This window comes from Protopterus annectens, chromosome 6.part0, assembly GCF_019279795.1.
Source record: "Protopterus annectens isolate FY-2018-M chromosome 6.part0, PAN1.0, whole genome shotgun sequence".
Lineage (NCBI taxonomy): Eukaryota > Metazoa > Chordata > Ceratodontiformes > Protopteridae > Protopterus > Protopterus annectens.
Window position 1 is genome coordinate 220062806 of NC_056737.1, and position 21644 is coordinate 220084449.

Below are 21644 nucleotides of genomic sequence, written 5' to 3' on the forward strand. Positions count from 1 at the left end.
TTCCTTTCCTTGGTACCAGAAAAAGTCTTGAATAAAAACCTTGACCTTGTTCGTGAGTAGGTACCTCTTGTATAGCTCTCATGCTTATGAGCTTTGAAATTTGTAGTTGTGCCTCTGCCCTTTGTTTGTGTGGCAGGTTTGGCATGCCTCTCATTTTTGGAAGAGTGTGGAATTGAATTTTGTAGCCTCTGTTTATAATGTCCAGGATCCATTTGTCTGTTGTGACAATATGCCAATTTCTTGCAAATAATGCTAGCTTTCCTCCCAAAGGTGCTGCTAGCTGAGACCTGCTTGGCATGGAAATGAGGGAGTCATTGGGTTTGTTTCCTGTATTGGTGTGCACTGTCTTCGCCACCCCTTGGTGCTGGAGTTTGCCATTGTCGGCCTCTATATGATCCTTGTGATTGCCCTCTGCCCCTTGTGCGTCTGTATATACCTCTTTGGGGCTTGTCAGTGGCTGGAAAGGACCAGTTTTTTGAAGGCCAATTTCTGCTAAAACGTGGTGGTTGGACCTGTAAAAAAGCTTTGACAGTTTGCATAGATTTGGCTTTTTCTTCCATTTTCCGTAATATCTCCTCAGCATTAGTACCAAACAGCACATCCTTTTGTAAAGGAGCATCTACAAGTTTAGCTTTCACATGATCAGGCAAGTTTTGTTCCCTAAGCCAGGCATGTCTACGAATGACTGATCCTGTAGCAGCAGCTCTACTTGAGGCCTCTAGGGCATCATAGCCACATTGTAAGGTGTGTTTACCCACTTGCTCTGCACTATGCATCATATCCTGCAACTCCTTCAAATCTGGTTGTTCAGGTTGAGACATTTTATTCCTTAATTGTGATAACAGGAACTGTTGATATTTAAGCATATGAAACTGACAATTTAAGGCCCTCATGGCTAGGGTGGCGAGGTATATACCTTTTTCCCCACCTTTCTAAGGATCTTGACTCTCTTCGCAGGAAGTGGATTCTTGGCAGTAGAGGCCTTCAATCCCTTGGGGCCTTGAGAAATGGTTTCAGGGTCAGCATTATGGCTTTTGTAGAGAAATTGGTGAGAGTTAGGAACTCTGTAGTACCTATCAGGTTTGACTGGTGCAGGAGGCAGGGAATCCGGGTTAAGGCAAGCCTCCGAATAAACATCATCAAGTATGTCCAAAACAGGAGGTATAGCCAGAGGTCTGTGTTGAGGTAACAAAAGAAATTCCCTAAGTCTTTTCTTGGAATCGGAAAAGTCTTGGCCTTCCCAATGGAAGTGTTCCCTTAAAGTGTGCAAGGTTTCCCCAAAGGAAAAATCCTCAGGAGGAGATACAGAATTAATGGACTGCTCTGCATCCGAATCCTCAAAAGGGGAGTAAGAGTGTTCCTCTACATCAGAATGTTCTGATAAAATGGAGCCCTGATCAGAAGAGGGAGAATCTTCCTCCACTCTGGGTCTCTTGTCTGGAGGGGGTTGAGAACCCCTGATAAGAGTAATTAAGTCCTCAGCCATTTTAAGCATCTGTTTTTTAGGCATGGGGCCTGTAGATGGGCCCTGTGCAACAGGCCTCTTGGGATGCCTGGCTGCTTTGGATTTAGTAAAGGCCTTAATAGAAAAAGAAGATGAGGGTCTAAAGACACCATGGGTGGAAGTGGACCTGTCCACATTAGGAGGCTCAACATTAGCAATGGCTTTGGTGTTTGTAGTCTGGGAAAGGGCTGAGGTACCTGCAGTCTCGGGTACAGAGGACACCGCCAAAGGAGTGTCGTCGGTACTCAGGGACTGCAAAGGCGTCTCGCTGAGAACCGGATCACGTGTAGCCGGTTTTGGCGTGGTGTCGGTGGGGACCCCGGACCTCGCGTGTCGGTCCTTGTCCTTGCATTTTTTGGACAAAACAGTAGTCGGAGTTTCCAACGACATTTTATAATCAAAGGCTTTACCAAAATAGTGTTGGGCGAACTCCGCCCGACGCTTAATAGTGCGTTTATTGAAAGTAGCGCAAAAGCGACAGCCCGAGATGTCGTGGTCTGGGCCTAAACAAGGTATGCACAGGGAATGGGAATCCTTATGCGGTATTTGCTTCCCACAAAAAATACAATTATTAACTTTTTCTGACATCGGTCTGAGGCAAGAAAAGTTTCTAACGGGTACTTAGCTTTAATGAAGACTTCGGTTTCCAATTTTTTCGTAATTCAGGAGCTGGCCGACCGGCATTTGCGAACTGCTTCTGCTTCGGGCACCGCGCGGCAAAAAAGACTGGAGAACATGGCGTCAGCTGTGTCTTATATACTCTGGCCTCACTAATGTCAGGAGAGAAAGCGACAACAACCGACGCCGGACCTAGACTTTGGAATTCGGCCGACCGAGGGCCCGCCTGACGGCAGAGAACCCATCTGTGATTACTGCAGCTGTATGCACGATGAACATCTGTGAATATACCTCAAAGCTTCAGGATTAATGTAAAGCCCCGTTCACTTTCAAGCAAGCAAAGCTCACGCTCAACAGGAACAGTCAATGTTCTTACCTTTGACACTGCTGGCACTTAACAATGAGTGCTTTGGACAAAAAAAAACACAGTAGTAAACTCTAGTGATTTAAAGTATGTTCAACAGAGTTTACAGCAATTGGTATCATCACATCCACACAGCTGCCAGCTGTCTAAACACTGGTCATCCAGGTTTGGGAAAGAAAGTGGGTCACTGAAGGACCAACCAAGGAGAAAAAGATGGTAAACCCAGTAACAGCTGACACTTCCAAGAACAGGACAGAGCATCAGTCCGCGATAGAATAATCTCTAGCAGTGGAAATGATTCTTTACTATCACTTGTGTGCCTTTTGGGGCAGGTACTGCACACATATGACCCAGACACCCCAGCTGAGGCGGGGGTAAGAGCAGAACATTTTCTCCTAGCTATCTGATACACTGACTTCAAGAAACTTTAGAGTTCAGTTGAAGTTGCACCAGCTACAGTCCCAAAAGTTTTTCGCACATGGTCAATAATATTCCATTCCCTGGAAGGGAAACTTAAGGCCCTGAGGGCACACACAATCGTCACTCCATGTTGTTGCCTAACTGACTGTAGACAGCAGTGGAATGGAGAACAAAGGTGCAAGCTACTTCACAAGCTCTAAGACAGAGGCTGACATCATGGGGTCTTGAATGCCCAGTTCTGCCTTGTAAGTTAAGTACTAAGGGATGGAATGGAATTTCATTTTAAAAAAAGCAGATTTAACAATTATTGCAACTAAAGACTTCAGATCATAGTGTTTTCCGTAGAACATTACCTCGTACACAATACACTCTACAAAAATGATGGTTGTAATATTTATTCCCCTCTAAATTAATAGGGACACACAGAGGCATAGCAAGTGGACCAAATGGGTTACTTTCTTATGTTTTTATCCCACTCTTGCTAAGTATAACAGCTGGAGACAAAGAAAAAAAAAATCACCTTCTGGTACTGTGACATCATAGCCATGGTAATGCCTACATAAGGAGTACTGCTGTCAATGTAATAAGTTACATGCTACAGCATTAAAAGCAGAAAGAGTTTTTTTTTAGTTCACCACCCCAAAACCTTATGTTTAAAAAAACAAACAAAAAAACACCTCAACCTAAGTTGGGGGACAGAACCTAGCTATATCTCTAGGGAACCATATGTTTAAGAACACAGGAGTTTCATCAACAGGTTACAATTTAAGGCAAGAATAATGCAGAACTCTTAGAAGCAGTTTAAAAAATATTCACTATGCTTTGAAGACAACTTAAATTATAACACACAGGAAAATAAGAACAATACTATAAACAAAGGAGCAATACAAGGCAAGTAATCATGATGACAATAAGATGCCTAGCCATAAACACCTTTATGTACACATACACTTAAAAGACATATAAAAAAAGAAACAGTACTACCTGCTAGATCTGAACCCAGTTACTGCAAAGCATAACATTTGACATGGCTTATTTTCATTCTTAAAAAACATTTTTCAAAATGTGTCTTAAGTGTTCAAACAGTAAGATAAGGCTGTTTTATAAAACATTTTTTTATTAAACACTTGACACAACAACAACATTGAATTATCACTTGTGACAGACATATTTACATTTATATAAAAGTAAATAAACTGTATTAATAATACAAAACACCTGAACCCAAGGTAAACCACTAAAATCCAATTAAAACCCAGTCAAAACAGAACCAAGTAAAAGGTGCAAGTCACAAGACAAAAAAAATTAACAATTCACAAAAACAACTTGAGCGCTTTCGGTCCTTTTATTTTTCACTGGAACTTCTTCAGAAAAGTGCAACAAACTCATCCAACATTTATATCTTAAAAATTATACCGCCACAAAATTTGACATTATGATTAAAAAAGCTTATCTTACAAATTCCTTAGCAAAACATAACGGTACAAAAAAGGAAGAAAGAAGTCTTCAGAGCCGAGTGCCACTAGAGGTTTTATTCACAACAAATTATACAACAATGTTAAGCACTTTTGCCCCCCTCCCCCCCAAGTATCAGGACTTCTTCAGAACACAGAATATACAAACTACCCTCCTTTTTTATTAACATCAAATGAAATGGGTGGTTCCCATACTTATCAATTAGCTAATTGGTCCTAATTGAAATACTAAACCAACCTAAACAATTGCTGTAAATGTACATTGACAAGTTGCTACTTACTAGAAAAATGTTTAAAACATTGTTTAAAAATAATACAAAACAAAAACATATGGTCTCCCCTTGTTGTTCTATACCCCATAAAATCCTATGAATTAGCTCATAAAACCTTTCCAGAAACAAAATAGCATTGTATGTAAAAAATTATAAGAACATTAGTTACTATTCTGTTCACCCCTAATATCACTGTTTTTCCTTTACTTCATTAAAAAAATAACAAGCCTTCAACTTGAGCAGGCTAGTGATCAAAATATTATCATTTAACTCAGGGGGTTGAGTGGCATTGTCTTTTTATTTGCCACTTTAACTCTAAATATTCTAAATAATTGGTCACCGGTCACCTAATATTGCCTGGTCGATCACACAAAATTTAAACAAATGGTCAGGATGGGTTCTAATGTGCCTTGCCAAGGCATTACGCTCATTACCCTTATGGATGTCACAGTAGTGTTCATATACTACAATTTGCCTGACAGTTCTTTTAGTTTTTCCTATGTAAAATGATGGACATAGGTTATACAAAGCCAGGTAAACAAATTTCTTACTACTACATATAAATCTCTGCTTGATATAAATCTTCCTGAACCCACTCACACTGACCATAGACCCTTCAAACATATACTTACAATAATTACAATTGCCACATTTTGACATCCTACCCACTGGTTTAGGTGTTACTGTTCTCTCTAAAATCATTTTGAAACAAGGGGCCCTCTTGTACACTACTACTGGTTTGGATCCTACTATTTTATGCTGTTCACTATTCATACTAAATATTGTCCAATTTCTTTCAACAATCTCTTTAAGTCCCTCAAGTTGCCCTGCTTAAGTTAAAACCAAACCATGTTGGAAGGTACCCATTTCATTTGTTGGAATTAATGAATTTTGCATCGTCTCAGGGTTGAAGGCTTGGATTTTACATAGTAATGGTGAAAAATTACCCCACATCCTTTTCTTCTCTACTTCTCTAAAATATTTTTCTCTGGGATACCCTCTTCTAGCAAACATAGCTTTCGAATTCACCATTTCAAGCTGAAAATCTTCATTGTTGGAAATCATCAGAGCAAGTCTCACACATTGCCCCTTGACTATAGACCTTTTCTGATGTACAGGGTGCATACTGTCCTAGTGCAAAAATGAATTTGAATAACTAGGCTTTCTATACATAGTGAAATCAAAACATTTCCTACTATAATTCTTTCTGAGGGAAATAGCTAAAAAATGGACAGAGTCACCCTGAATGTCCATTGTAAAAGACAGAAAATTTGCTGCAGAGTGTAAAAATTAAAAAAAAAAATTAATGTAATCTAGTTTCGGTGAATGTCCAGAAAAAAAATCATGTAATCAAGGAAACGACCATAAAAACGCCAACTATCATTAAACTCAGAATGAAGCACAAAATTGTTTTCCCAATAAGATAGTACAGTATTCGCAAAAATGGGGCACACGCTGCCCCCATAACCACTCCAGTTTTTTGCTTAAAAATTTGGCCTTCAAAACTTAGACAGTTGTTTTCAAGTACAATTTTCATAAACTCCAGTATCTCTAGTCTACTAGAACTGAGATTTGTATGGTTATTTAAGTATTCATAAAACCACTCAATACCAATTTCATGTGGTATCACCGAAAATGGGTCCTGGATGTCAATGGTTACAAATATTAGCTCATCCCTGAACAAATCATCTGCTATTCTTTGCAAAAAATCCTAAGAGTCCTTGAGCAGGACAGGATTCACATCCAATATACTTTTAGTGTAGTAATTAATGTACTTAGGTTCATAGGTTAGTACTAAGCTAACTGCCCTTGTGAGCCATTTTAAGCCTAGCCAATTATCCCTTGCGAGAGACAAACCCTGCACCTTTGTAAGGCAAACACCTTAACCATTAGGCCACCCTCCCAATCCCTAGCTATACAAAAAGTTTTTGAAGCCTTAGCAACAATAGGACATAGAGGTGGGTTGTCTAAAGACTTATGAATTTTGGGGATCGCAAAAATTACAGGGATTTTAGGGTTTTCTATGCACAAAAAGGCATGTTCATCACTTGTAATCTGGTTGCTTAATAGCATTTCCTGCAATATCAAGTCAATTTTATGAAATGCTACGTTGAGTTCATTAACAGAGGCCACTTCATAGGTATCTGAGAGTAATAAGCTCAACATTTTGTTACTACAGTAATTTTTGTCCATTACTACTAACCCCCCACCCTTGTCGGGCTTCATAACCCTCACTTGTTTGTTGTCCAAAATACTGTGAACCAAGGTCTTCTCACATTCACTAAGGTTTTCATTGGCAGAATTTGTCCTGTGTTGTCTCAATACTTCCCTAAAATTTAATTTGCATAGTCTTTCAAATAATAAAACAGCTGGGTGTAGGGGTGGGTTAAAAATACTTGGTCTTTTTAATGAGGCTCTTGCCTCCACTTGGGTTTGTTTATGGTCTTTAAAATAAAATACAAAATTAAGTTTGCATGTGTATAGTTTCAATTGTAGCAAAGCCTCATCCAGTTTAGCATTTGATGTTGCCACAAAAGTCAAGCCCCTCTCGAATAAGTTCCCATGTAGAACTGACATCAGTATTACTATAGTTGAAAATGTTAAAGTCCCCAAAATTGTTACAAACAACCATATATACATTTAGTTCCAACCCCTGTTGTAATTCCCCCTGTTCGATCTGTTCATTCGGGGCTCTCCCCTCTGTCTCCCATTCCCTCTGTATTGTCAGGCCTTTTTTGTACTGTTTCAATTTGGTCTTGGTGTTTGGCGTGTGACACCTTAGCGAAACAGATTTTAAATAGTTTAAACTGTACAGGATTTAGAAAATATTTTTTGTACTTGAGCAGATCGATCAGTTTTATAACAGGGTGTAATAAGGTTTTAGAAGTCTGTGACCTAAAATGACAGATCATGCTTATAGCTGATTGTTTTCACAGACTTAATGCAATGACCAACATTAAATCTTTACTTAAATATAGGAGTGCCTACTGTATAAGTTATTTATTTATTTTTTTGACACTTGTCTAGTAGTTGTATTCTACACTTTCAGATTTTTGACATTATATGTCTTTTCTGTTTTAATATTAAGGAGGCACCAGCTGTTTTTTTTATGAACAGAAATTATTTACAGGAAAGGACATCATTTTTACGTTCGACGGGATGCTTTTATGACTGGTCTAATAGATTTTGTGATGGTAAAATTTTTAAGATATAAATGATGGATGACTTTATGTTACACTTTTCTGAAGAAGTTCCAGTGAAAAATAAAGGGAATGAAAGCACTGAAGTTAACTGTTAAATATCTTTGTCTTGTGAATCACACATTTTACTTGGTTCTGTTTCAACCAGGTTTTAATTGCAAACTCTTATTAAAAAGTTCACATTTACAAACATACTTCACATATATTGCTATATATCATATAACCTAAGCAACATTAAATAAATTATTCAATTCCTGCCCTTTTTTAAAACAAGAAACATCTTTATTAAACCATCACTTACAGCATAGGCAATCATACATTTATAAAAATGAAAACAAGCCACACCAACACAATCCTAGTTACAAGCATTTTACCTCACATCTCAAAATGACACCCCCCCAATTGTAAACATTCTACATCACTTATTATCTACCCAATCATTTTCAGTCAAACATTACATAGCTCATTTAAATCCTGCCTTCTTTTAAACCCCATTCCTCTCCTGTATGTATTGTTCCCACAATTCCCATTTTTCCTATGAAGTTATAAAAAAATTATTGTAAATACTGACTGTATTAAATACAATATTTTTGAAGCTTTTCTCCCCAAGACTCTTCTGAAAAAGGGCACCTGTATTCTGACTTTCCCAGTAATAAGAAGTGAATAAATAAATATACAAAATAAATAGTCTCCAAGTTTTTCTACACACAAGAACTTGTAAACCCGAACAGAAAGTTAATTTTATACTCATACCCATCTCAGTAAGGCTACTGAATCCTGGTAATGCCTGGGCAATTTTGGGTGTCTTCCCCAGATTCGGACTGCTTGAAGACCACTGCCTGTTTCCATCTACCAAAGGCCTAAGATTCCTTCAACATAAAATAGAAACAATTAATTAGCCAACTTTTAACAACATTAGTAAAGCTATTTCATATAAAATTACTGAGGAAAATTCATCATTAATTTGTGGAATAATTGCTCAATGATGCTTTCAATGTCTATACAAACAGAATCATATTGTACACGCAGTCTACAGAGCCTGTCAGCAAATTACAGCTGTATAAAGCAGTAAAGTACTCACTATAATAGTACACCTTTTTCTTTTTGATTTTCTGCACCCTACAGTTCACATTTCCACTTATGGCATTTTAACTGGGTGCACCACAAATGTCACACTTTGGGTAGGTGGGACCTTTCTTTCTCTCACCATCGAGGAAAGTCTCATTGTTCCCCTCTACTCGTCACTCATTAGACCCATTATAGAGTACTTTTGGAATGCACCTCACAACACATCTGCAGCAGCTGGAAATGCCACAGAAGTACCTCACAAAGAGGATTACTGGCCTCAAACAAATGCCCTACACTGACCACCTCAAAAAACTCCAGCTTTACTCCATAGCATATCGCCTACTCCGAGGTGATCTCTGCCTAACATATAAAGCTATGTCAAACCCAGAGCTGTTGGACATGCTACACCTAAAGACATCCCAGTCCCTCCAAGCTACACGCTCTAGGGACCTAAACCTTGTCACCACAATAAACAGGACACGCTGGAGGGATAGATTCCTATCCCAGAGACTTCCTACACTCTGGAACAAGCTACCCATCTAAGTCAAGCAAAGTTCTTCATTAGCACTCTTCAAGAAAAATCTTGATGAGTGGATGAGAAATAGGAAATACACCCCGGGTATCACTTCTGTGTCTCTGCTGAACAGTGGCACAGGAAAATAACTTTCTTGGGTGGCATAAGCTATGGTACCTTGCTGGCTAGGCTTACGTAGGCCCTTAGGCCGATAGTCTAGTACCTACCTATGAACCTATGAACCTAAGCTACAAGGCTACTTAACTGCTGGATGGCTGGGGAGAAGAATCATTATGTACACTCATCATATTGTGGATACTTTTGCTATATGCCCTAACCATATCTAAGTACCGCTTACCACAACAATTAAATTCTGGACAATGTCAAAAATAATGAAGAGACTAAGGCTCGAAACTGGGGACAGATTTTAAATATTGCTCTTACAAACTTAGAAAGTTGACAGAATAACAAGTTTTGCATTAGCATGTATTCCTGAAGGATACAAAGTCTGAAACTCACATGTCCGCAATTGTTTAGTGATGTCTGTCCTCAGTGATTTGCCAAAAAACACACATTTTATGGTAGACAGACCAAAAATATGGAACAAAAATCTATACTTTCTGTGAAATTCTGGACAGTTAAAGAATTTTGGCCCTAACCTCCCTGACGTGCTGTTTAAGGAGATGTCAAAGTGAGTGTGTGTGTGTGTGTGTGTGTGTGTGTGTGTGCGCATGCAATTACCCCAAAGAAGATCCATCATCATCTACATGGTGATACATCTCTCTTGGCCTGTCCTTCATGCCTTGTATGCCTGTTGCCCCTGTGGAGAATTCTAGTCACCACCAGAATCTATGATACAAGTCTGCCTCTAGTATGTCCTCTATAATCCCCCAAGAGAGAGAGAGACAGACGTGGGTTGTCACCGCCATTTCATTCCATCTCCACTGTCAGCTTTCTAGTACTTGGGTTGCTAATCAAACCCAGATTGCGTGGGTCACAGTCAAGGTTTCATCCCTCTGTGCACTGCAGACAACAGTATAATGGCAGATATTTATTTTGCGTTCTTAGCATATAATTTATGCCAGCCCTCTTTGACATCCCAGTGGCTCATCTCTCTGGTACTGAATTCAGTTGGGTTGTTTTACTGGGGCAATCAACTGTCACTGCTAGGTGGTAATAACCTGTGTACACAGGTAACATACCAAAAAAAATTATTTCTTTTTTCAGAGACAAAGCTCTAGAAATGTCAAAGGTAAAACACTTACTTTATCCAAGAAATTTCAGACTTGGAACTTTACTTACACATTCTTGTTTAACAGTGTGCCCTTTTAGAGACTATTTTCCACCACCTACAGCTCCTAGCAGGCATAACAATTTGTCTCTTCAGAAAAATGCAAGATACATGAATAACTACCAGGCAATGATAATCAGGCATTTTGCAATATTTACAAGAAGTGAAGTCAGCCAAGACTCTAGTTCCCTGATGCCCTGACCAAACTTCCCCTACCAGTATAAATACCACTTTGGATCTCCACTGAAAAGACACGCCTGTGAAAACTAGACTAGGAATCCTACTGTTTTGTTCTTAGGGGTGTGCCAATTGCTACCCTGGAAAAGAGGCTACAAGTGAGACTAACCAGATAAAGATAAATAAATAAAATAACATATTATAAATGAGATATGCAATGCAAACTCCGCAGCCCAGAATTCTGAGGATGAGGGTAAAAGAAGGCAAATTAATTTTTAAGTAATTTCCTATGATTTGGGTGGTGATGCACAACCATTGCCTACTGGAAAAAGAGGCATACTGTATGCATCATATGGGTCAGAGACATTGACTTTGCCAGGCTACATTAATGAGGCAATATTATACAAGCATGTGTGGGAGAATGAATAAGCAATGGGGAAGGTACAGCACATAATAGCTGCTAGGTATAGATTTAGAATAAAAGGTGGGAAATGCCACCAAGGCTGCCCGGATGATGGCCATGCTGTGACCAGCTGTCACCCACTGGCATGGAATGAATGGGCTCAGTCATTAGTGGCATCAGATGGTCAGCAGACATTGGGAATAAGAAAAAAAGCATCTGAAAAATGAAGATGAGTTAAGTTCTGATTGTGGACAATGCTTGAAGTGACATCAGGCATTAAAGAAGGGTTAAGGAAAACAAAATGTGTAAATGTCACAACATATCCTTGTCCAACCCATCTCTAGATTATTCATATACAAAATATAAGAGCTAGAAAAGTACAGTTGTGTACACTTACCATAAATGTAGATGTCCGAGTGTATTCACTGTTGCAGTCATTACATTTTGGTAATCTACTGGCAGGTTGCCCTCAGTCGGCCTGATTAACAAAGTCTTGGGTCCTGCATCAGTTGCTGTCCCTTCTTCCATGACGTCAGATCGTCAGGGGTATAAAACATGCAGCCGACACCATTACATCAGTTTTTCTTGTCCCAGATGTCAGGCCCCCCCCCCCCCCCCAAATGGGGAGCCAAATATTTAAGTAATTAATAACACAAAAATATACCTCCAAATAAAATCAAATACACCAAAAAGGCTTTTAAGCATAGTAAAGGAAAGTAGAGGTATAGTAAGAGAAAAACAGGGGGTTGGAGGGAGGGTAACCAGGACTGCAACAGTGAATACACTTGAACATCTACATTTATGATAAGTGTACACAACTGTACTATATTCTTCGTGTTTCACTGTTGCAGTCATTACATTTGGGTAGATTCCCAAAGCTATGGTTGGGAGGATGGATTTATACAGCATTAGGACCAACTATAAGGCCCTGCAGGACAGCAGAGGCAAAGCCAGCTCTGGATTTAGAGAGAAAGGTAAACGGTAATGTTTGGTGAACATATGACCTGAGCTCCAGGTAGCAGCCTCTAGAATGTCTCCGGTAGGAACACCTCTAAGAAATGCTGTAGAAGTAGATGCAGCCCTGGTGGAATGAGATCTGATCCCCTTGGGATAGGTTTACCATGGTGCATATAGCAGAAACAAATGCAATGGCTTATCCATTTGGAAATAGTCTGCTTTGAAATAGCCTTTCCCTGTGCCCCTGCAGTAAATGCCACCAGCAGTTGTTCAGATTTTCGAGATTTTGTCCTCTTTAAGTAAAATCTAAGTTGTCTGTGTACATCCAATGAATGCAGAATCCATTCCCCCTTGTTCTGTGGATTGGGAAAGAAAGTTGGCAAATGAATGGTCTGATTAAGAGCCAAACTGGATACCACCTTAGGCATGAAGGCTGGATTGGTCCTGAGAGATACCCTGTCCGCATGAAAAATAATGAAAGGCTTCACTGCCATAAAAGCCTGTAATTCGGAAATCCTTCTAGATGAAGTGACTGCTACAAGGAAAGCTGTTTTCCAGGAGAGAAATTTTAAGTCTGCAGTAGCAGCTGGCTCAAAAGGAGGGAGAGTGAGTTTTTCCAATACGAAATTGAGGTCCCAGGCAGGGATTGGAGCTCTCCTGGGTGGTCTTAAGTTTTTTTCCCCTCTGAGATACTGCTTTAGCAAAGGATGAGAGAAGAGGGGAGGGTTCTGTGTTGTAATGAGCTGAAATGGCTGAGGCATGGATTTTTATGGAAGAAAAGGAGAGGCCCTTGTGAGGCATCTCAGTTAAGTATTCTAAAATCTGAGGAATATTGGCCACTGTTGTGCTTATCCCTTGTGATTGATTCCTGGCACAGAATCTTTTCCATTTGTCAACATAAGATTTTCTAGTACTAGGCCTTCTTGCCTCCAAAATGACATCCATCACAGGTTTGCTGATGGATGCTAATCGTAAATTTAGGTGATTAGCCACGCTGCAAGATTCAAGGTTCAGAGCAGAGTGAGCAGAATTTGGTTGTTCTGCTGAGAAAGTAAGTAAGGTGTCTGAGGCAGGTGGAAGTTGTGACACATTGTGCAGGAGTGGGTACCAGTGTTGGCAAGGCCAGTCTGGAGCAATCAAAATCATTTTTGGTTTGTCCTGTTTGACTTTTAGTAGAACTTTGGAGAGCAGAGGCAGAGGGGGAAAAGCATAGACTGATAGGTTTTTCCAGCTGAAGGATAGAGCACTCACTTTTCAGGCTTTTTTGTGATGAGTTCTTGTGCAGAATTTGTCCAACTGATAGTTCTGGGGTGAGGCAAAAAGATCTATGTTTGGACTCCCCCATTTGTGTGTCAATATGTTGAAAATCCGTGGTTCCAGTTTCCATTCGTGTGGATCCATGAGATTTCTGCTTAGTTCGTCTGCCAGAGTATTCAGCTTTCCTGGCAAGAATTGAGCTTGTAGTTGAATTTGATAGGTCAAGGCCGTGTTCCACAATGTCATGGCTAGTCTGCAAAGGGGAGAGGAGTGTGTACCCCCCTGCTTGTTTATGTACCACATAACTGTGGCGTTGTCTGTCTTTATCATTAATTGTCCTGGATGAAGGTAGTCTTTGAAGGCAGTCAGTGCATTCTGTACAGCTAGCATTTCTTTTTGATTGATATGAAGGTGCATTTGATTTGGGCTCCATTTGCCCTGAATGCACTTCCCTGCCAGATGAGCCCCCCCAAGCATGGTCTGTAGTTAGAGTTTGGGCGGCAGGGGGTGGAGTGAATGGCAGTCCCTTGTTTTGGTGGCAGGCCTCTGCCCACCATAGGAACTCTGGTTGCAGGCAAGGTATGATAGGAATCATTGTTTCTAGGCTGTGACAATGCTGACTCCATAAACTCTTTAAGTACCACTGAAGTTTCCTCATATGCAGTCTTGCATATGGAATTAGAAGAATGCAGAAGGCCATGAACCCCACGGCTTGCAGAATTTGTCTTGCAGATAGCCGGGTTTTTGTGGCCACCTGTGTGAAGTAAGTTACCAAATTAATTTAATTTTCTGGCGTAAGGTAAGCCATTTGAGCAGTTGTACTCAAGCTTGCACCCAGGAATGTAATTTTTTGAGAGGGTACCAGCTGTGATTTCTTTTCATTTATGGTGTACCCTAGACAAGTTAGAACCCTTTTTACAAACACCAGATGTTTTTGAAGAATGTCCCCGTTTTCTGCCTGAATTAGACAATAGTCTAGGTTTGGAGATATTTGAATATTTCTTTGCCTGAAAAATGCAATTAATGGAGCCAGGCACTTTGTGAAGACCCTGGGTGCAGTAGATAAGCCAAAGGGCAGTGCAGAGAACTGGTAATGCAAATAGCCTGCTTTGAAGCGGAGGTATCTTCTGCAAGATTCCCTGATTGGGATATGCAGGTAAGCCTCTTTTAAGTTTAGAGTTACCAACCAGGCATCTTTGCCTAACAAAGGAAGTAACTGTTGAAGAGTCAGCATCTTGAATTTTGGAATGTCCAGAAATGTGTTTAGAGCAGATAAGCCCAGAATTGGACGCCATGATTCGTCTTTTCTGGGTACCAAAAAAAGTCTTGAATAGAAACCTTATCCCTTCTCCTCATCTGGGACTGGTTGAATAGCTCCCATGTTTATGAGAGAGAGAGAGTACTTGTTTCTGGGCCTCTGCCCACTGATTTGGGGGCAGGTCTGGCCATCCGTTTGGGATTGGCAACGTGTGGAAATGAAATCTGTATCCCTGGGATACTATAATTAAACCCCATTTGTCCTGGGTTATAAGTTGCCAGTTTCTTGCATGAAGTGCCAGGTTTACCCCCAAACGGGCGTCTGAACGGTAAGTGCTTGGTAAGTGTAGAGGGAAGTCATTGTAACTGCTTACCATAGGGAGGTGCCTTGTTGTTTCCAGATTTGGAGGAGGAGGTACCCCATTGTTTTGTTCTAAAAGTCCCTTGTGACTGAAACCTGGAGCCTTTGGAATGTCTGGGTTTGACTTGAGTGGCTCTCGAAGGAACTGGAAAGGATCAGTTCTTAGTAGGCCAGTGCCTACTAAATCTTGGAGGTTGCATTTGTAAGAAATCTTTCACAGTTTGCATAGATTTAGCTTTATCTTCCATCTTTTTTAAAACTTCTTCAGCCTTATTACCAAAGAGATGGTCCTGTTGTAAAGGAGCATCCAACCATTTTGCTTTAACATGATCAGGCAGAGTTTGCTCTTTGAGCCAAGCATGCCTTCTTAGCACAGAGCCAGTTACAGCAGCCCTGCAAGAGGCCTCCAAAGAATCAAAACCACATTGCAAAGTATGTTTTCCAACTTGTTCAGCTGAATGCAATAAATCCTGTAAATCTTTATTTTCCACACAGTCAGAAATTAATATCATTTTCTGTTTAAGCAGTCCCATGATATGCTGCTGATATTTAAGCATATGAAATTGACAGTTTAAAGCCCTGATTGCCAAGGTTGCAGAAGTGTAAACCTTCTTACCCCATCTATCCAGTGCCCTGGAATCTCTATCAGAAGGGGTAGGATTTTTAGCAGTAGAGGCCTGAATGTCCTTGGGACCCTGAGAAATGGTTTCAGGATCTGCCATAGGATTTTTGAAAAGGAATTTGTGGGAGTCAGGAACCCTGTAGTATCTGCCTGGCTTACAAGGAGTTGGAGGCAGAGAATCAGGAGCCATACTAAATTCTGAAAAGACATCATCAACAATGTCTAGAACAGGAGGTATAGCCAAAGGCCTATGTTGAGGAAGTAGAAGAAAATCCCTAAGTCTCTTTTTAGATTCAGAGAGATCCTGACTTTCCCAGTGGAAATGTTCCCATAAGGTATGTAAAGTTTCCACAAAAGAAAAATCCTCAGGGGGAGAAGCAGAAGGAATGGAATCTTCTGCAGCAGAGTCCTCATAAGTAGGTATAGACAAATCCTGTTCATTAGAAGAGTCAGAAGAAAGAGAATCCTGTTCAGAAGATTCATAATCAATGTCTTGCCTAGGCTTCTTAGAAGGGGGGGGGGGGGTTGGTTACCCCTGATCAGAGTAAATCTTCAGCCATTTTGATCATTTGTTTTTAGGCATAGGGGCCTGCACATGTGGCCCAGGCATAATTTTTTTAGACATAGATTTAGATCTTGGCCTTAGTTTTGAAGATGGCATCGGTCCAATATACAAATCTGTAGGCCTGAAAAACACCCTCAGAAGCCGGTGCCTGCACAGCGGCTCCAGACCCATCTAAGGTAGAGATGTCTGTGGGTTCAACAATTGAAGCATCTCGCGGCATACCAGACTCCGAATGGGTCTCAGTAGAGGCCTGCGAATCAGAAGTAGCAGGTATCAGGGGCTGCGAAAGCACCTCACTGAGTACCGGCGAACTGGTGACTGGCTTAGGAGAAGCGTTGTCATCAGTTTTGGACCTCGACGGCCTGTCTCTGCCTTTTTTAGGTATTCCAGTAGTCGGATTGCTAACAGACGACATTTCTGGATAATTAAAGCGTGAGCCAAAATATTTAGAAGCAAAAATATACCGACGTTTAATAGTGCATTGATTAAATTTAGCACAAAACCGACAGCAAGGTACGTTGTGGTCAGGGCCTAGGCAAGAAATACAGTACAAATGAAAATCCTTATGAGGTATTTGCTTTCCACAAGTAATGCAATTATTAACTTTTACTGACATTGGTAAGGAGCAAGAAAAAGCTTCCCCAACGGGGTACTTAGCTTTTTAGTTGAAGACTTCGGTTCTGAAACTCAAAAACGAAAATTTCAGGAGTCAGCTGACCGGCACTTGCGAACTGCTTCTGCTTCGGGCACCGCGCGGCAAGAAAGACTGATGTAATGATGTCGGCTGCATGTTTTATACCCCTGACGACCTGACGTCATGGAAGAAGGGACAGCAACTGACGCAGGACCCAAGACTTTGTTAATCAGGCCGACTGAGGGCAACCTGCCAGCAGATTACCTAAATGTAATGACTACAACAGTGAAACACGAAGAACATCTACCACGGGAGTGTAAGGCTAGGCTTCTTAAGATCCGCAGAGGTCAATAGCCTAGTAAGTAATATGAACCTATGAAGATATAAAACCCGATGAGATTTTTGAATGACAGCTTAAAGTTCAATTCAAATCAAAGACTGTAATGCAGACATGTGTTTCAAGAAAACTTTCCCCACAGCTCGTGTCTCAGTTCACAGTATGAGGTTTTTGTATTGAGTCTGCATCTAATCCCAGTTCACAGTATGAGGTTTTTGCATTGAGTTTGCATCTAATCCCTATGTCCACCAAGGGTTTTCACCAGGTATACCAATTTTATCCCAAATTCCAAATACATGCTGTTATGTGAACTAGTAAACCTTTAAGGTGCCCAAAGGTGTGCATGCAGAGAGGGTGTGTATCTGTTCTGTGATGGACTAGCATTCCAGTCATGCAGTATTTTCTTCTGTCTGCCTTATGCCAGCTACTTGCCAGGAAAGGTTGTGGCTCCACATAATCCTAAGAATGATAAACAGGGTATCAGAATTTGAATAAAAAATCTGTCACTAAAAAGATAACTTCTTAGCACAAATCAAAGCCTATATCATTTCAGTGTGGACAAACTGAAAATTGTACTGACAAGTTTTCCAACTTCATGCAACATATGCAGACAAGGTAAAAACATGAAATACTAGTTTTTAACATATCACCTGAGGTACCAGAGGACTCTCCTTGATGGATTCTTGACTAGGAGAATACTTTCTACCAATCAGCATTCCAGAAAACATTTAGGAAATACCATGCTCAACGATGCACATCCACCAATTTATACATGCCCAGTAACATCACCAAAGGATACACAACAAGCAACCCCAAGTCCACCAGTCTGTCACCTAACACCTAGTGAGCAGTGTGGTGATTTGAGGTAGTGCTATTTGTGCCAGGGAGACTACGGCAGTACATGTTTACATATGCCAACATAGCTAGCTGTGTGCGTGTGTGTGTGTGTGTGTGTGTGTGTCTGTTTGCGTGTGTGTGTGTGTGTGTGTGTGTGTGTGTGTGTGTGTGTATGTGTGTGTGTGTGTGTGTGTGTGTGTGTGTTTGTGTGCGTGTGAAAATCAAATTTCTAAGTGTGTGTGTCAGCTACTGGGAACAGGGACACAGAGCTCCAAAGCAGTTAGTGTGGAGATTAGTGTGGGTCTGGGGAGAGAAAGAGTCCAGCCCCAGGATTGTAGAGTGCTCTCTGTGTGCTATTAAGGGAAACTATGCTTGGTGCAGAGAGATGCATCTGAAAATACTGTGTGAATCCATCTTTGCTCTTAATGACCATCCCTCACTGGAGTCAGTGGTGAGGACTGTGTCTTCTTGATTGCTGGCCTGGAGTAGGGAGCCAACACAAGCACCTTTATGCAACCTTATAAATAAAATAAAAAAACTGACACCTTCACTGTTAATTATCAAAATACACTTAAATATGCCAACTTACAGAAAGGCTCAAATCAAAGAAGCTAGACTGAGGTGATGAGACACAATGGGGCTGGGCAGGGGGTGTATACTTAGCCCATCAAGGAAGGCTCACCTGGAGGTTATTTAGTAAGTATATGTCTATCTGTTGCATCAAATAGATTAGTTTGGCTGAATTTTAAACAATAGCCATCTAGGTGAAAGAAGCTGGAAAGCCACACAAGATGATAACAGAGGACTCAGTCCTGAAGTACCACCTTACGAAAGACGGTCTAATTTCCAGCACTTAGATCAAGATATTCCAAAGACATGCATCTGGAGCATTTCTCCCCGGGCCTCCGCTGAAAACAGGCTCTGTGGAACCTAGTCGGACTTTCCCGGTCAACAAATGTTAAATAAATAAATAAAATAAATAAATAAATAATATATAATGTTTGGTGAAAGCGTGTACCAAAGATCATGTGGCCAAGGGTGAAATGCCTGGATTTCTTGCTGCTAAAACGTACAAGGGAAATCTGTAAAGTGACCAGATGGAATCGGTGGAGAACAGGTAAAGAAGACATGGGAATGTGAGATTCTTGATGCTGCCAAAGATGATGGGCTAAAAACATTTCTTTCAGAATTCAGTGTACAGCTTCTTTGACTACTTAAGTACATGGATTAGGCAGTACACAGGATACAATGAGTTGGGAAAAGGATGGACAATCAAGACATGCTACACAAGCTCTGCAGTATTATGCTACAATAGCTATTCCAATCGTATAAAGAAAACTGATGCATTGTTACTTCAAGGAATGAAATTAAGCCTTATTCTGGACTAGAGTGAGCATCTTCCAGTAAAAAGGAAAGCTACAGACTGGGACTGAGTTAATAAGAGAGCACGGTACCCAGTCAGGCCTGTTTTTCCCTGCAGTACAGATATTCAAGTGGCAATGGCACAGGGAAAGGCTGAAATCCTACAGGCTTTCTAATTATACAGATGTTTACTAAAAATGTAACAAGAAGCAACATATATGAAATAAGATATAACAAAATTTGTATTTACACATTTGTTAAACAAAACAGAACACTGATCCAAATGGACCATTTTCAGTTTCAGCTCTGTGACTAAAAATGTGAAAAAATCTCACCTAAGAATCTGTCTCCGAACTCACCTCCATCTAGCTTTTGTGCATCGATATACATGTTAAATAGCAATGCAAGCTATAACATGACATTTACAGTCAGTGAATCAATCAAGTTTCAAATTAGTCTCGTATTGCACCACATAATGCCACAGGAAAAATGTGATATCTGCACTTTACCTTATTTTTTTAGCTCAGGCTGTGACTCACTTATAAGCTATATTTAAGATTTATGAACTCTGGAACAGAAACAGCACTGTGGAATTGCATCAACCAGATGCCTTAAGTCATTTTTACCAGTGGATTAGTCATTCTAGTGATATATTTGCTGAAATCCTTACTAACTGCAGTTGCTGACTTGTCAGGAAAGTGCACCAATTCAATATCTCTTTCTCTCCCCTCGGCCATGTCTTGCTGCATCTGAAGATGATGTAAAACTTTGTATCCAAGTAAGCAGCAGGAGGCAACAAGCACACACACACATCCTATGGGACTTTGTGAGCTATTTGGAGGGGACAACCAGGTTTCTGAAGTTCAAGTAAAATTTCTCTGCTACTAGCACAAGTTTTTTGGACAATGAGATCTTTAAAGATGGGCAGAATAAACTCAACACAAACTTGTTTAAGAAAAAGCAAGATAAACAATTTATTATGCAGAAAAAGCATGCGCCCTGCATACACGTTCACTAATGTTGTTAAAAATCAAGTATATACGATGTCAAGATTATGTGATAGGGATAATGACTTCCATGGTATGACTAAGAATTTAAAGGAAGAACTACTTGAGAGGGGCTATAAAGAGACTGAAATAGATAAAGAACTTAAAGGTATAAGAGCACTTAGAAAGGATAGAGCGCAACCACTTATTACAAAAGGGTCAACCTCTACTACCATTCCTCAACCCCCTGTTTCTGAACAGGGAGTACAATGACAAGAGAAGATGAATCGTAGTGTATGAGAAATCGAATTCAGCTTACATATGCAGGCGATATAAGGCAAATAAGTGATGTCATAAGGGCCCACTGGAAAATACTGATGTCAGATCTTTTACTTAAAGACATAGTTGGTCCAGAACTAACTTTTATGTATGGACGCAACAAGAACTTGAAGCAACTATTATGTTATCCCTCCCTGGATATTTCAGCACCGGTTACCCAGAGAAAAAGTACCTTTCCATGTAAACTATGTACATACTGCAAGTATATCTCCACTACTAATGAGATTATACATCCACGAGCTTTTAAAAAGTTTTACTGTGGCAGTTATGCAGACTGTGGTTAACCACTTAGTATATGCAACAGTTTGTGGCTTATGCACGTTTCCATATTGGTAAAAACTGATAGATGCTTTAAGGAACGCATCTCGAAGCATGTAACATCAAGCATAAGGATACCAAAAATCCACTTTTTAAGCATGTTAGTGAAGTGGAAGGCCATTATTTCAGATCTATGGCTCTGGGGGTGACAAGAATTACTATTAAAATAGGTGACATTAGCTTGAAAACTGAAAAAAATGAGATAAAATGGACTGCTAAGTTACAAGCCAGTATTTTTCCAGGCTTGAATGCAAACATTCCGTTGAAACCAGCTCTAAAAGGGAGGAGATTAAGGAGCAGCTGATTGCTTTTAAGTCTTTTAATTTGCACTGCCTTTTTCAATGGTATTAGATCTGATGAAGGGTTTGTGTGTTACCCGAAAGCGCTTACCTGATTTTATGTTGTTATTTTATTAAAGTTTTACGTCCTATGGTCTGGTGGCAGCACATGTATTTACTTTCTACTTATTGTGCTGTTTCTAGTGGCTGCCTTTGCTTGTTGGTTCC

At 40.2% G+C, this 21644-nt stretch overlaps 1 protein-coding gene across 1 annotated transcript in view; it reads right to left on the minus strand.

The window, feature by feature from the left end:
- The window catches only part of MAP3K9 (mitogen-activated protein kinase kinase kinase 9), a 1255777-nt gene that overhangs the window by 77293 nt on the left and 1156840 nt on the right, over positions 1-21644 (minus strand). The window contains exon 9 of the mRNA XM_044073971.1: positions 8607-8722. Coding sequence (XP_043929906.1) covers positions 8607-8722 — 116 coding nt within the window. The remainder of the gene's footprint in view (positions 1-8606; positions 8723-21644) is intronic.